Raw genomic sequence first — 15,144 nt, forward strand, 5'->3', positions numbered from 1 at the left:
ACTCAGCCTGTGGCCTGCCCAGGCCAAGCCCATCTCTTTCTATTCCCGTACGTTGTCGCCCACGGAGCGCAACTATGCTCAAATTGACAAAGAGGCATGTGCCATTCCCTCTGATGCAGATCTGATATATATATTGGGGGGTGGGGGTGCACATGTGCCCATCCAGCTGTGTGTGAGAATTATCCCTCCATGTGTGGTGCTGTAAGGAGGGGGTCGTGCAAATGCTGCGTGTTGTGCAGAATGGAAATATTTAGGTGCGATGTTCTATCCATGGATGCAGCTTGCAGAGGGGAAATTCGAGAGGGCGAGGGAGCATGGGTCCGCTGTGGGGAGCGGAGCGCATTTCTTGCGCACAGGTGCCTGCCTGCAGAAGGGATCTGTGCTGCGGAGCTGTTGTGGAAAATGCCTATGTGGTTGTGTTGACAGGTGTACAAAGGAGGGGTGCAGAAGCTAAAGCTATCTGTCTATATGGCCTTTCCAAAGGCCAGGTTATGCAGTCAGCTGGGGCCTGTAAAAAGCCAGGCCGGGAGCCACCTTAAATTGAGGCTGTATAGGCCTTGTGGTGCATGTGATTCAGATTCTATTCAGTTGAACCTCTGGTTACAAAGTTGACAATTTTTTTTTAGCAATGCCCCCCTAGTGAGCCTTCTTTTGTTCACTTCTTTTTATTTCGAGGCAGTGCACACCTATGTTTGTGGAACTGCAAACCTTTCCAGTCATGTGTTACTCCAGTCAAATCCCACATATGAATGTGGGAAAAGATGATGGTGTGTAGCCTGGTGTAAATTAATTTGTAGCCTGGGGGGGATTACCACGGCGTGGACTGTCCCTGACTGAGAACGTAGACTGTCCCCGGGGCAGGTGAGGGTGCTTATTTTCAAATCCGAAACTTGACAGCTATGGGCCGAGTGATCGGTTGGTGGTGGTGTTTTGCCGTTTTCGTTATCAGCTTGGTGATTATGGGTCGCGGGAGGCGGGCTTCTCAGGAAGGCTCCCTGTCCTCCCGGCACAGGCAGGACGAACAGCTGCGGCAGCCTCTACGCCCTGGTCCGGGCCGCGAGCGGTAGAGGGCGCCGCCGGACGCCGCGATCGCTCGGGCGGGTCGCTTCTGCCGGCTGGGGATGGTCGGAGGCCGCCTGAGCTGAGAGCCTTATCAGCGCGCCGCAGAAGCAGGAGGGGCCGGGCTGGGCCCCGTTTAGGCGGGCCGCGCTCTATGGGGCAGCGCCGGCGGCGCAGCCTGTGAGGCGCTGCTTTGCTCTCTCCCGCCGGGCGCCGCAGCAAGGAAGAAGCAGCAGCAGCAACAAGTAGCCATGGCAGGCTTGCTTCCCCGCCTCCCTCTGCTGCTGCTGTGGCGCCAGCAGCGGCGGCGGCGCCTGCACTCCTGGCCCTGGGCTCCGGCTTCTCTCGGAGGTGCTGCGGCGGCCGGCGGCGGCGGGTGGGCCGCGTCGCCCTCGGCGGGCAGGTGGCGGGACGCGGCCGCTCCTTCGCTCGGCTCCCTGCTCTCGCGGCCGGCCGCTCTCCGCTCCGCCGCGTCCTCGTGGGCGGCCTCGGCGGGGAACTCGCGAAAGAAGGCGGACGACCCCCCGGCTGCCGGGCCCTCCACCGAGGTCTCGGACGCCAAGAGGCTCATGGCCTTGGCATATCCCGAGCGCTGGAGACTGACAGGTACCTCCTCCTCCTCTGCCGCCCCGGGAACGTCTCCCTGCTCGCCTCCTCCGCGGAGGGCTCTGAGGAGCCAAGGGCGCTCCGTGCTACTACCATGCCCTGCCAGGCTTCGTTGGCTCTTCCTTTTCTCTCTCTTTTCTCTTTTTCTCCCACTTCATTGGCCTCCACCCACTAAATGGCTGAGAGTAGAGAAAATGCTCCCCCCCCATGAGGTCGTTCTCTTCTACCCCCCTGGTTGCACCTTTGCTCCACCCCACAAATGCCCACCATAGAGAACTGACTCTAGGCAGGTCTTTTAATCTCTCCCAAACGCTGGACTTCTGGCGCTTAACCTTCTCCACAGGTCCTACAGTTATGTTCTACTTCCATTTCTGACACATCCACAAGGATGTGGTGGTAAATTTTGATGTGCAGGAGCGCATCACAACAGCCCCTCTAGCCGTGCACCCAGGGAAAGTCCAGAAATGCAGGAAGCTGTGTCGATCCACTTCTGTATTAGCTGGCCATCCTACAATAGTGAGCTGTCCTCATTCTCTGTCTTCCACCACGGCTGCATACGCATGATGCCTTTAGAGCGCATGCAAAGCACATTCTGTTTCTCAAAGGTTCCAGATGTTGTAGTTTGGGACGCTTTGCTTTGCAAAGGGAGGCGGGCAACTCTGTGAGGGGTGAACTACAGTGCTCAGTATTCCTTTAAGGAAAGAATGTGTTTTGAAGATGCTTTAAAAGTATAGCATGCCACAGGATGAACATCTGAATGCTGTATTGCTTTTAGTGGAACACACTTCTTTGTGTCCATATTCTGTTCCAAGTGGTGATGCAAAAGTGCACACTACAAAAATTGGATCAATGCAGAAGTTTTGACGTGCATTACAAGTGGGCAATGTACTATGCAATAAGCTGCAGGAAGGCAGAAAATGTCGGCCTTGTTGTCTAGGCAGCCACATGGTATTGCCTCGCCCCACCTTCAGTGTGATCAGCACTGGATTTAGGGTGGTGCAGGCAGTTCCCCAGCACAGGGTGCCAAGTCGAGGGGGCACAATAGCAACAGCAGCAGCAGCAACAACAACAACAACCACCACCTATATTTATATGGGTACATACTCAAAGTTGAGGGGGTGCAAAATGTTGTCCTTGCTCAGGATGCCATATTTCCAAAATCTGGCCGTGTTAGGGCAACATAATACTGTGTAGCCTGAGTGATTATATCGTGCAGTGACATGTTGTTACATGTTATCCTGGATTGGCTATGGTCCATCAAGGTTAACTATGAGGAAACGGTTTCAAAGGCCACTTTATCTTAATTTATATCTGCTGTACAGATTCCCTTTAAATTAAGTACAGTGAAATTCACCTGATGTTACAGTTGATGTCTCATACAAGTATTTCACAAAGTATCCATGTTTATGGTGGAAAGAATGCTTCTGAGTACCAGTTTCTGGAAACTCCAGGAGATGGGAGGGCTTTGTGCTTGGGTTTCCCACAGGCATTTGGTTGGCCACTGTGAGAACAGGATGCTAGATTAGATGAGCAATTGGTCTGATCCAACAGGGCACTTCTTATGTTCTTAATACTGAGAATTCTCCAGTTAGACTGTTAAAATATAAGAAGCTGAAGTATTTTATAAAATGTTAATTTTATAATCCTTGCATCATCCCCCCCCCCCATTTATTAAACAGCTTATATTTTTCCCTAGCTGCTGTTGGCTTTCTGACAGTTTCCAGTGTCATCACAATGTCTGCCCCTTTTTTCTTGGGGAAAGTAATTGATGTCATCTACACAAATCCCAATGGTGAACTTGCTGACAACCTAACCAACCTCTGTGCCTTGCTGAGTGGAATATTTTTATGTGGTGCTGCTGCCAATGCAATCCGTGTCTACCTCATGCAGATTGCAGGTAATTGGAATGAATACCTAAAATGATCTTCTGGTAAATAGAACAAGTGGCTGAAAGAAGCTCCAGACTAATAGTTGCATATTTAAAAGCCAATGGTTAGGGATGGTGGGAGTTGTAAGCCAGAAACATTTGGAGGGCCACAGATTCCCCACCCTTTGGTCTCTGGGTTCCTTTCCTATTATACGAACTGAAAATGTATATGCTCCAGGGTATGAAAACAGCTGTTGGACAGCATCCAGTCTGGAAGCATGCTGATCTCCACTGGAAGGGGTTAGAAACAGTCAGAGGTCTCCCTCCCCTGGGTTCATCCAAGCCAGCCCAAAGGATTGGTGGTTTGGAAGCAGCCAATGTAAGGCCATTGTAGGGTGGGAGCAGAGCAGGGCCATTGATGGATCCACAGACTTTCAGTTGGTGCCAATAAAGGTTTTGCCCAGCCCAACTATAGATTTTGGAGGTCCCCCCCCCCCGCATGGGTCATTAGAACTACCTTTGCTTTTCACAATGTACAGTACTCTGAAATGCACAATTAAATTTCTTTGGAACATTGTAATAGTATGAATTGCTTTTCTCTGCCTAAAGATAAGCTTCTTCTCCTAAGTTATACAAAATATACTTCACCTTCTAATTAAATATTAATTTTTGATCCAAATATTAACAATAGCAAACAATACAACCCATATCCTCCATTCCCCCTATATGCATACACACAAGCACACCATTCTGTCCAAGCACATTTTCTCCTCATTTATGATACAAGATGATCTGTTGCAAAATAACTTGCAATTAGTGAAGTTGCTAATTTATTCTTTATATGTGAATTCTTTTCAGTGAATTGTCATACTTCTTGACCCTTCTAGGACAAAGAATTGTGAAACGGCTGAGAGCAACAATGTTTTCCTCTCTCTTGAAACAAGAAGTAGCTTTTTTTGACAAAACCCGCACTGGAGAGCTGATTAATCGCTTATCTTCAGACACGGCACTCTTGGGTCGTTCAGTCACCGAAAACCTTTCTGATGGGCTAAGAGCTGGTGCTCAGGCTTCAGTTGCAGTTGGTATGATGGTATGTGCCTCTTGTTTCTTTCTGTCTCTCTGTGTATTTCTCTGTCTCTCTGTGTGTATATTCTGCCGGCTCAGAGTGTTTAGGTTGAGGTTGCAAAGATCAAGAGTCCACCTGTGAAGCTGTTTTGTTTGATACAGGATACATATACCGTACTAAGAATGCCTTTAAATATATATGGTGATATAATTTTTGTTTGTTGGGTAATTCTACTTTCTATTGTGACTTGTGATGCAAATGGATCATGCAACTTGGGTGGAGTTTGAGTCATTTGCCTGTAGTGAGTGATAACAGTTGCAGTACTGCTCCAAATGTATCCCTGAACAGCACGGATTGAAATATTTCCCTTCAGTTGTTCCCCATCTTGCTTGTAAATAATCTATATTTCTTTTTGGAGTGGACAGAATTCATTCGTTGCTGTAGTAGAGTGCAGTGAAATTGGGGGGGGGGAGCAAAATGTTAAAAGGAAATCTCATTGTGTTAACATGTTTTTAATGTATAGATCTAGCAGAGTCTATTTAATTGTACTAAAATATTGATTCAGGGTTACTTCTTTTCCTTCTAGTTTTTTGTGTCTCCCAAACTTGCCACATTTGTTCTGAGTGTGGTGCCACCTCTGGCTTTTGTGGCTGTTATTTACGGAAGATATTTACGAAAACTGACTAGAATGACACAGGATTCCCTTGCAGAATCAACACAGGTCAGTTACTACATGTTAAAATAAAAATACTGAAAGTTAGTGTTGAGGTTATATCACTCTGAACTTTGCCATTATTCAGTACTCAGCTGTCTCTTGATTAAGGTTCAGTTAAGGAAAATGAGGTAACATCAGGCATGGATTGTGGAAGATGAAGCAACAGGGATGTTGCAAGCTTTCTATTCCTCTTTTCAACTGAGAGTGAAGTCCTTTTTTCTTAGTATGGTATACAACAGTTTTCTATGTAACTTTTTATTGTAGGTGTCATGGTAGGGTTTGTATATATTGTCTCTTAACAACAAGGTTAAGCAAATGAGAGCCAGTGTGGTGTAGTGGTTAAGAGCGGTAGACTCGTAATCTGGGGAACTGGGTTCGCGTCTCCACTCCTCCACATGCAGCTGCTGGGTGACCTTGGGCTAGTCACACTTCTCTGAAGTCTCTCAGCCCCACTCACCTCACAGAGTGTTTGTTGTGGGGGAGGAAGGGAAAGGAGAATGTTAGCCGCTTTGAGACTCCTTTGGGTAGTGAAAAGCGGGATATCAAATCCAAATGAAGGCCTGCATCAACATTTTGTGTGGATGGATCTGCACTGAGCTTGTGTTATTGGCCTGTTTCAGATGTCATGTTAAACCATAGTTGAAAATAAAGGATGGCTTAATAAGAACAAGCCGCACGGTGGTGGATACTGCTCAGTAATGCCTGCTTGGCTCATTTGACACCTATACTTGTGGCTTGTTTGGAGAGAAACTATCAGTGCTGGTTCACACATAATGCAAAACCAGCCTCTGGTTTGCTTCCCTCCTGGGATGGCAAAGACGGAAGCAGGGGAGGAGCAAAACAGACACTATTGAGCAGGGGTCATCAGCAAACTGCTTGTTCTTGTTAACCTATTTTAAACTATAGTTTAATATGAACTAGGCTATTGTATAACTGCCCTCTGTGGCCTGTGCTACAGTGCTTTTTCCCCAAGCCCCATATGGTACTGGGGCTTAGCCTTAGACCATGTTCCAGCTCCCTTTTACACAGGAACACGAAGAGGCAAAAGTTCAGGTATGTCTTTTAAACCATGACATCACATGCTAAATGCTTCTAGCATATGTCTAGTGCCTTAGTCTAGTAATGAAAAGCAATCAGAGCAATGGTTCCCAACCTTTTTTTGGCCATGCCCCACCTAAGCATCTCTAAAATCCTGATGCATACACACCACGACGTATAATTCTTATTATTCAAAAAGTGAACTCCTATTCATGTGGAGGAAGTCTAAAAGGCCATTCACTGTTAACAACTCATTCTTGAATTGTCCCCCTTAAAAATCAAATTGCCCCCCTGTGGGGCGTGTACCCCATGTTGGGAACCATGGAATTAGAGGAATCACATTTACTATTTTGGTTTGGGGCACATGAAATTCAAGCCTCCTGGATTATATCTATATATATTTTAAATGTTAACTGCAGCTAGCCGAAGAACGGATTGGAAATTTGAGAACAGTTCGAGCTTTTGGGCAAGAATTGAAAGAAATGGAAAAATACAGGAGCAAAGTTGACCATGTGTTACAGTTAGCCAAAAAGGAAGCGTTAGCACGAGCAGGATTCTTTGGAGCAGTAAGTATATGAAGAAGGTGAGGAATCCACAATGTTTCTGTAATGTCTCTGGGTTTCTCTTGAATATTTACACTGCTACTTTGATATAGACACCTTCATTCTTGGATTTTCCATCTGTAAATAAGCGTATCACAACGCCCCTACAGAAAATTATTTGCATGTCTAGCTGAGAGTTGCACATCAGGCCATGTATCACTGTTTTGTTTTGTTCTGTTCTGTTTACAGAAACTTTCCTTGTTAGTATTAACTGACCAAGGCACTTTTTGGAGACCACTTCCACTAGCTGCTCCAGAGAATTTCCAATCTACCCCACTTTTAACAGGAACATTGGGGGTGGTGGTGGAGGTGGATATCAAAGCACATTCAGTGGAGATTCAGGATATATGCTGTATGAGTATGGCAGCATTTCCCCTTTAAACTACCCTTCTGCCTGTTGTGAGCTTCCTTGTTCGTATAATGTGAACAGGGGCTATGGACAAGGACATAGCTGTCAACTTTTCCCTTTTTTTAAGGGAAATCCCCTTATTCTGAATAGGATTCCTCGCAAGAAAAGGGAAAAGTTGACAGCTATGGCTATGGATATATTTCCTAAGAAAATTGGTTGAAGAAATTTACATGGGTTATGTTTTCCTATCTGATAAGAGAAGGCGTAGTGCCAGGGTGGGTAGAGCAGGCAATGGATTGGATCATAAGAAGCTGCCTTGTGAGCCAATTGATCCATCTAACTGTGCTTCCTGCACTGACTGGCAGCAGCTCTCCAGGATTTCATGCAGGAGCTTTTCTGAGGCTTGTCAGGAGACATATTGGACCCTCTCTGTGGTCCTTCTCACCAAACTCTTCCTGCAACACGCCCGGACAACCTCAAAAAGGATAGACGTAGTACTGTAGCGGGGGGAAACAGGGAATCCTTTGCATGAGTGGAAGTGCTTCTGCTAGCGCAGGGGATCCTTTGGCTCAAATTTAATATTTATTTGGCTTTCTTTGGAGACCTTCTGAAAAGTTTGGAAGGACTGAAAATAATAGTTGCAGTCCTAAAGATACACTCCAAACGTAATAGACTTCATGTACTGAATGTTCTTCTCTCCAGTTTGCCTCTGTCATGTGTATTTTGACTACCCTTCACATATCCAATTGATTCTCTTAGAAGAATGTGATGAAAGAATTTATGTCTTCACTTTTTTAATTTTGGCAATATGGGTACCGAGGATGCTCCCCCCCCCCAAATACAGTAAATGACTTTATTTTAAGATTTTAGATAAATGTTCTCAAACATGAGAGAATTTTAGAAGATGCAGCTATGAAGGTTTGGATTATCTTGGAAGATATGTTACTTTTTCTTTTTCAGACTGGGCTATCTGGGAATTTGATTGTGCTCTCTGTTCTGTACAAAGGAGGATTACTGATGAGCAGTGCCCACATGACTATTGGTGAACTGTCCTCTTTCTTAATGTATGCCTTCTGGGTTGGCATAAGCATTGGAGGTATGGATCATAAAAGATATGCTTAAAAATAATGAGTTAGAAATATTATAGGCAAGCTTCAGTTTAGAAGTAGAGACACGATAAGTGTTTATAAAATCATTCATGGTGTTAAGGAAGTGGGTAAAGAATAGTGTTTATCCCTCATCACACCAGAACTTGGGGTTATCCACTTATTGACAGGAAATTCAAGAAAGACAAAGGAAAGCACTTCTTTCCATAGCACACAAGTAATTTATGGAACTTTGCTGCCACAAAACATGGTGGTGGCCAGCAGTTGAGACAAATCCATGGAGGATGTGTCTGTCAAGGACTACTAGTCATGTTAACTATATGCAACCTCCAGGATCAGACAGAATATGTTACTAACATATTACACCAACTGTTGGGGAATAGCAACAATTGCTCTCATGTCCTGCTAGATCGACGCTTGGCCTGATCCAGCAGGGTGGTTCTTTTGAAAGGTCCTTTAAAGTATTCTTTAAAGTATACCGTACTTTACTTAAAAGGAAAAAATAGTTTTCCAGTGCTGGGGTGTGCTTACCTTCTTCAGAAGAGAGGGAAAGGCAGTGCCCTTGCAGAATGACTACTCTCTGCCAAGAACACCCTAGTCTTAGATTTCAATTTTATTTAAGTGTACATGCTAGCTATTTAAAACCTCCTGTTTAGAAGCGGGTTGACAGAGTTTATTCTGTCAAACATGCAAAACTTGTTTTTCAGGCTGAGCAGTCATGAAGCAGTTAGAATAAGGATTCAGGCATGGAGGTTATGCCACTCTATTTCAAGACAAACTACCTGTCCTGCATGTTCCTGTTTGTTCATAACAATACTTTTTCTTGTTTAGGTTTAAGCTCTTTCTATTCTGAGCTAATGAAAGGATTAGGTGCAGGAGGGCGCCTGTGGGAACTTATGGATCGAAAGCCACAACTTCCTTTTAATGGTAGGTTCTCTGTTTCATAAATGTTTAAGCTGTGGTGTTAGCTCTCTAACCCGGAACACCATCTTACAGCTGAAGTTCCCATAAGGGCTGGTTTTCAGGCATATATATAGATGACCCGCAGGTCTCTTACAACTCTATAATTCTGTGATTTGCCAGGGATGTTGCTGATTACCTCAATCTAGCCTGACTCTGTACACTTCTTTTTCCCTTTGTGTGTTTGTTCCATTTAGGGGTAGACTGAAATTCCCTCCACATTTTTGGAGAGCTATTTGAACCCACCTCCAAAAAAAGGGTGGGTTTTCAGTTGCTTCCAGGGAGAGGCAAGAGCAATCCCTGCAAATGTGTGAATAATAATAATAATAATTTATTATTTATACCCCGCCCATCTGGCTGAGTTTCCCCAGACACTCTGGGCGGCTCCCAATCGAGTGTTAAAAACAATACAGCATTAAAATGTGTGTGTGTGTGTGTGTGTGTTTTCCTTATTCTTAAGATAAGGTGTCTGTGGCTTGTCTCCTGTGTTTCACACTTTAAAAAAAAAAGGCCTTACTGGCTTCTGACTGCAGCCTGCAAAACTCCTAAATTTTCTAGCCATGTTTTCTCTTCCTGCTTTTGCCACATCCCCATAGAAACAACACTATGTGTTTCCATAGGGATCTGGCACAGATGGGAAGAGGATATATTATAGGAAAACATGCAAGAGTCTTGCCAACTGTGATCAGTGAGACCCTTTTCAAAAAGGTAAAAAAAAACAGAAAATCCTTAGCTATGTTGTGTTTATAGTAAGGGAAGCCACACAACGAAATTTGAAGACATTTCCCCCACTCATCCCTTATGTGTATATTGTCTCATCCCTCCAAATATATGAGAATGAACCAAACATATCAGCCCAGCTCTTCACCAAATTCTGTTCCTATTGTGTGACCCATTCTCTGTCTTTGGTGCTGCTATTCCCTTGGGAGAGAGTGGGAATAACTACCTAGTCCATAAGCAAAATAAGCCATTGTGGATTTTTAGAATGTGCAAGTGCTAAGGTACTTAATTCCCAGAAAAAAAAACACAGCTAAGGCTTGTGCCTATGATTAGACTTATCCAGGTTGCCTTATACCCAGTAGATAACATTTAAAAATGAGCAAATCTGTAGAACTCAAAGAAGAATCACAGTAGATAACCTGTGTCCCTTATTTTGATTTTTTTGATGGCATGACTGAATGTAACGCACATAGATGCATCTTACTTGGACAAATGTTGGGTTCCTCTTCAGTCATAAATGTGTTTATATTACTGCAATTTTAATTGTTTTTTTCTTTTTAGAGGGAATGGTATTAAACCAGGATGCTTTCAAAGGTGCTCTGGAGTTCAGAAATATCCACTTTGCATATCCAGCTCGTCCAGAAGCATTGGTTTTTCAGGACTTTACCCTTAGCATCCCATCGGGCTCTGTAATGGCATTGGTTGGCCCAAGTGGCTCTGGCAAATCGACTGTTGTCTCTCTCCTGCTTAGGCTTTATGATCCAATCTCAGGTAAGAATGAGGGTGTGCTAGGTCAGCAGTTGTGTTGGATGCAGTTTTGCATTCAGAATAGAAGCTGGTCTCCTGTTCACAATGTGCAGAGTTTGCTTTGCTTCAGCAAGGTGGCGGCCTCCTGCGTCTTCGGACTATTACAAATTATTAAGATCCAGAGCAACCTTATCCAAGTTTTCCAAAGCACAGGGAAATAAATGTGATTTTAGTAGGTGACAGTAAGGGATAGTTCCAGTCAAGGTACAATTGCCAAGAAAGCCATACAGTAACCTCTGTGGCACTTCAGTATTCCCTCTGCTATTATTTCTCATTCTCCTGAGCCTCCTATTTCTCCCTCTGTTCCTAGAGTATTATCTAACAACCATCTCTTGTTCAAGGAAGCATCACTGTCGATGGTGTTGATGTTCGTCAGTTAAATCCACTCTGGTTCAGGAATAGAATCGGAACAGTAAGTCAGGTAAGAAGAGAAACAGTGATTCTTTGTATATCTATCCTAATTCTTGCACTCCTTGTGAAAGGAATATTCTTATTGCAACGCTCCATTCTAAGCTTTGGACAAAAGTTTGAGAACACTTCCTTCTATATTCCTATAGAGTATAGGAATACTTCCTTCTATATTCCAATAGAAGGAATAGATCCACTACTGTACAAAATGTTTAACCACTGCAACTTGTAGCAAATATTAGGACTTCGCATATATATAAAAAATCTCATATAAAAATGTTGTATTTTACACATTAGGAACCAGTTCTTTTCTCATGCTCTATTGCTGAAAACATTGCCTATGGTGCAGAGGACCCTTCTACAGTAACTACTGAAGAAATTGAGAGAGTTGCTGAGATAGCAAATGCTGCTAGTTTTATCCAAAACTTTCCAAACGGATTCCACACTTTAGTGGGGGAGAAAGGTGTTCTTCTTTCAGGTATGACTTCAAACCTTTCAAAATGCATTGTGTAATATATGTGCTTTTAAAATATAATTTTAATTTTGTTAATATCCCAGGGAGAAGTAAAGAGGCCATGATCTCCTCTCCATGGGCCCACATGCTTACACATTTGCACTGACTGATAATTTGGCTTAGCGTGACAAACCAAGCCACTGTCTTTATGCATTCTATTTCTCTCTGACCTGACTGTTTACAAGTCTCCCTTTATCCAACCTGCAACTTAGGATAGCACTATATTATAAACAAAGAAATTAATTATTCTTACAGCAGGATAGCTTAGTTGGTTAGAGCATAGTGCTGATAATGCCAAGGTTGCAGGTTCAATCCCCTTAAAGGACAGCTGAATATTCCTGCAATGCAGGGGGTTGGACTAGATGATCCTCAGGGTCCTTTCCAATGCTATGATTCTATGATTCACTTACATTAATGATGAAGTGAACCCTAGTCCCCAAAACTTATGCTTTAATAAATTTGTTAGTTTATAAGGTGTCACAAGTCTGTTGTTTTTGCTGCAACTCACTAATACAGCTACTCCTCTGGAAAGCTTTAAAATGTAGTTCTTTTTCCAGAATTCTTGGACAGCAATTAATCCTCCTGTATTTAACTAAGAATTTTCATAAAGGGAAAAAACAGGGAAAAATGTTTTTTAATGTTACATTTTTTAACAGGTGGGCAGAAGCAACGGATTGCAATTGCTCGAGCTCTTCTCAAGGTAAGACAGAAACCAATTGGCTTTTCTCTTATCCATATCTTGAAAGAGGAACAAGGGAAAACATATGTGTCAAATAGACTTTTATTAACTGAGGTAGTAGGAATAGGAAATGTGTTAACAGTTGTGGCATTATATGATGCTTACTATAAAGTCAAATTGTCCTGCGTTACTTTTCTGTCTGACACCAGCTCTACAGGTCTGTCTAGAATAGCTTGCATTTTCTCTCTGGGAAGATAGTAATTTTGATTAGGGTGTCAAAGGTGTAGTACCTTTGCTTAGCACTTTTAAGGAAGTTAGCTTGCAGGTTACTTTTTTAAAAATGTAAAATGCCTTCCCGTTTGTTGGTAACAGCTCTTTATTTAGTTAGATACAATCTCCAGTCTCTACATAGAAAAAAAAAGCTTTGAGAAAAGGACTTTTATAGCAGAATCTCTTTTTTCTAGTATGTGATGAAACATTTTGGTTGTTTTAGTGCTGAGTACTAATGCATTGCCATTTTTGCAATTGTGCTTTAGAGGAATCTTAATAATCTAGTAGTGCATATTAAAAGCTACCATATTTACTCCAGTTCATCCTTATACAGTATGTAAATATGTATTACTTATGTCAACTCTCCAAGGAACTTCAAATTTTTGCATAGAATGACATTGGCATGCTGCTCTTCTGAATGTGTTTGCTTCTTCCATATATTCTTCATGTAACTGGAGCAGCAAACTTAGCTGCTTCATATCTATGCTTATGTAGCAATTCCACCAGAAACCAGTGAAAAGTTCATTGTTAATAAAGGTGACCTGATAGTTGCTTTCCACCTATATAGAGGAAGAGAGATCTGAAGTATTCTTCCCTAATGTATGTACATTAACGAAACTTTCAACTAAAAAAAACTGTCAAAGTAAAACCAAGTTCATTTTGTTCTGTAGAATCCAAAAATTCTTCTTCTTGATGAAGCAACAAGGTAAGTAAAACATTTCCCCCCAGAAGTGATCATTTCTTCTCTACTACTGGCCTTTTAATACTTCTATACTACTCACCTTATGCCAGGGCAGGCCATGTATTTTCCTTCAAAGCAGTTTGGAAGGAACTGTGACTTGATGTTCCCAACAGTTTCTGACCACATCTGTGGAATGCTTCAGCAAGTCCAGGCCTGGAAAGCACAAAAATCATTGCAGGATAAGCTGTGCTCAGTTGTACAATGAGAGGAGCTGTCTTTCTTTTGGGGACACTTCCTTCTCTCCTGTTAAACTCGGAAGCTCCCATTTGGATGTGTCCTTGTCTTTTGAAACTTGATTTAAAATAAATTTGATTAAAAATGAACATGTTTAATTAAATTTCAGTAGGAACTGATCTGTCAAAAGGTGCTGCATGTTGCTGAAGACAAAATGGGTTAAGATTATCTTTTCCAATAAATAATGGGATATTATTTTGTCCACAGAATGTGGACTTTGTGAAATAACAATATTTTAAACGTATTTGTGGTAGATTTTTAAATGAAACGAAAGCAAGCTGGTTAGACAACTAGTCTGTACTAAAATAGCCCTCAGAGTGTAGTAGGGGAATATATCACATCTTTTCCCTTCAATTTATTCTTGAATTAGTGCTTTGGATGCTGAAAATGAATATCTTGTCCAAGAAGCACTAGATCGGCTCATGGAAGGGAGAACTGTCCTCATTATTGCTCATCGTCTGTCCACCATTCAGAATGCTAATTCTGTTGCAGTTCTTGACCAAGGTAGAATTATTGAGTGTGGAAAGCACGAAACACTGCTTGCAAACCCAGATGGACTTTTCAGCAAACTAATGAAGAAACAGTCTCTTATCCAGACTCCTGAAAGTTTTGCATTAAATGTGAAATCCTGAAAGAAAAATATTTTTAAAAATTATGAAAGAGTATAAGGAATCGAAATGTACCACATTTCCAGGAATTTTAAATTATGTTTCAGTTTATGTACAATAAATGTTATATATATTTTTTCAGCGTGTTTCAAATATTTTAAAACTTGATTGTGCTAAACTTTTTATTCAGAACTACTAACTATATTCTGAAGATTCCCAATACTGAGCTGTTTTCAGGTTGTAATTTCTTTGTATTTTGACTGATGACTATCATATGGATGTTCTTTGTTTTTAAGTTATGGCAGCACACTGTTTTTTCCATTGTTGGAAATTAAAACTACATTTATTTCTGATTTTTTTTTAAAAAAAGTTATGGGGTTAGAAACAGAGATCCATTCAGTGAACACAGAGGATCAGAGCAGAGGGAAAGTTTCACCAGTTCCCTCTTCCCACCATTGACCCTTGCATCCTCCAAATTTGTTCCAGAGTTGGAGGACCCTCTGCAGGGCCGTCTTAAGTAAATCCGGCGCCCTGGCACAAAGATCCCTCCAGCGCCCCTCGTGTTCCGCCGGGCAGGGCCAGGCGCAGCGGGCAGCCGGAGGGTGCAGAGGGACAGGTGGGGACGCTGCCAGCTGTGCTCCACCTCCGCAGCGGCGGCGCGGCGCTGCCATCCAGGGAGCCCTGGCTGCAGCACCGGCGGGAGGCTCGCCGACGGCCTCCCCACATCCGCAGCCCGAGAAGAGGTGGGCAAGACTGGCATTGCTGGCGGGGCTGGAGGGCGCAGGCGCCCTCCT

At 43.0% G+C, this 15,144-nt stretch overlaps 1 protein-coding gene across 1 annotated transcript; it reads left to right on the top strand.

Annotated features, from left to right (window-relative positions):
- Positions 1 to 1,586: 1,586 nt before the first annotated feature.
- Positions 1,587 to 14,487, top strand: ABCB10 (ATP binding cassette subfamily B member 10). Its single transcript, XM_033144264.1, has 13 exons — positions 1,587 to 1,665; positions 3,362 to 3,562; positions 4,420 to 4,622; positions 5,185 to 5,319; positions 6,771 to 6,917; positions 8,263 to 8,398; positions 9,240 to 9,335; positions 10,650 to 10,859; positions 11,237 to 11,316; positions 11,601 to 11,781; positions 12,474 to 12,517; positions 13,438 to 13,472; positions 14,113 to 14,487. Exons 1-13 carry the CDS (start codon positions 1,629 to 1,631, stop codon positions 14,372 to 14,374), a joined length of 1,767 nt encoding a protein of 588 aa, XP_033000155.1. The 5' UTR covers positions 1,587 to 1,628; the 3' UTR covers positions 14,375 to 14,487.
- Positions 14,488 to 15,144: the final 657 nt, after the last annotated feature.

Source organism: Lacerta agilis, chromosome 3 (genome assembly GCF_009819535.1).
Source record: "Lacerta agilis isolate rLacAgi1 chromosome 3, rLacAgi1.pri, whole genome shotgun sequence".
Classification (NCBI taxonomy): Eukaryota; Metazoa; Chordata; class Lepidosauria; order Squamata; family Lacertidae; genus Lacerta; species Lacerta agilis.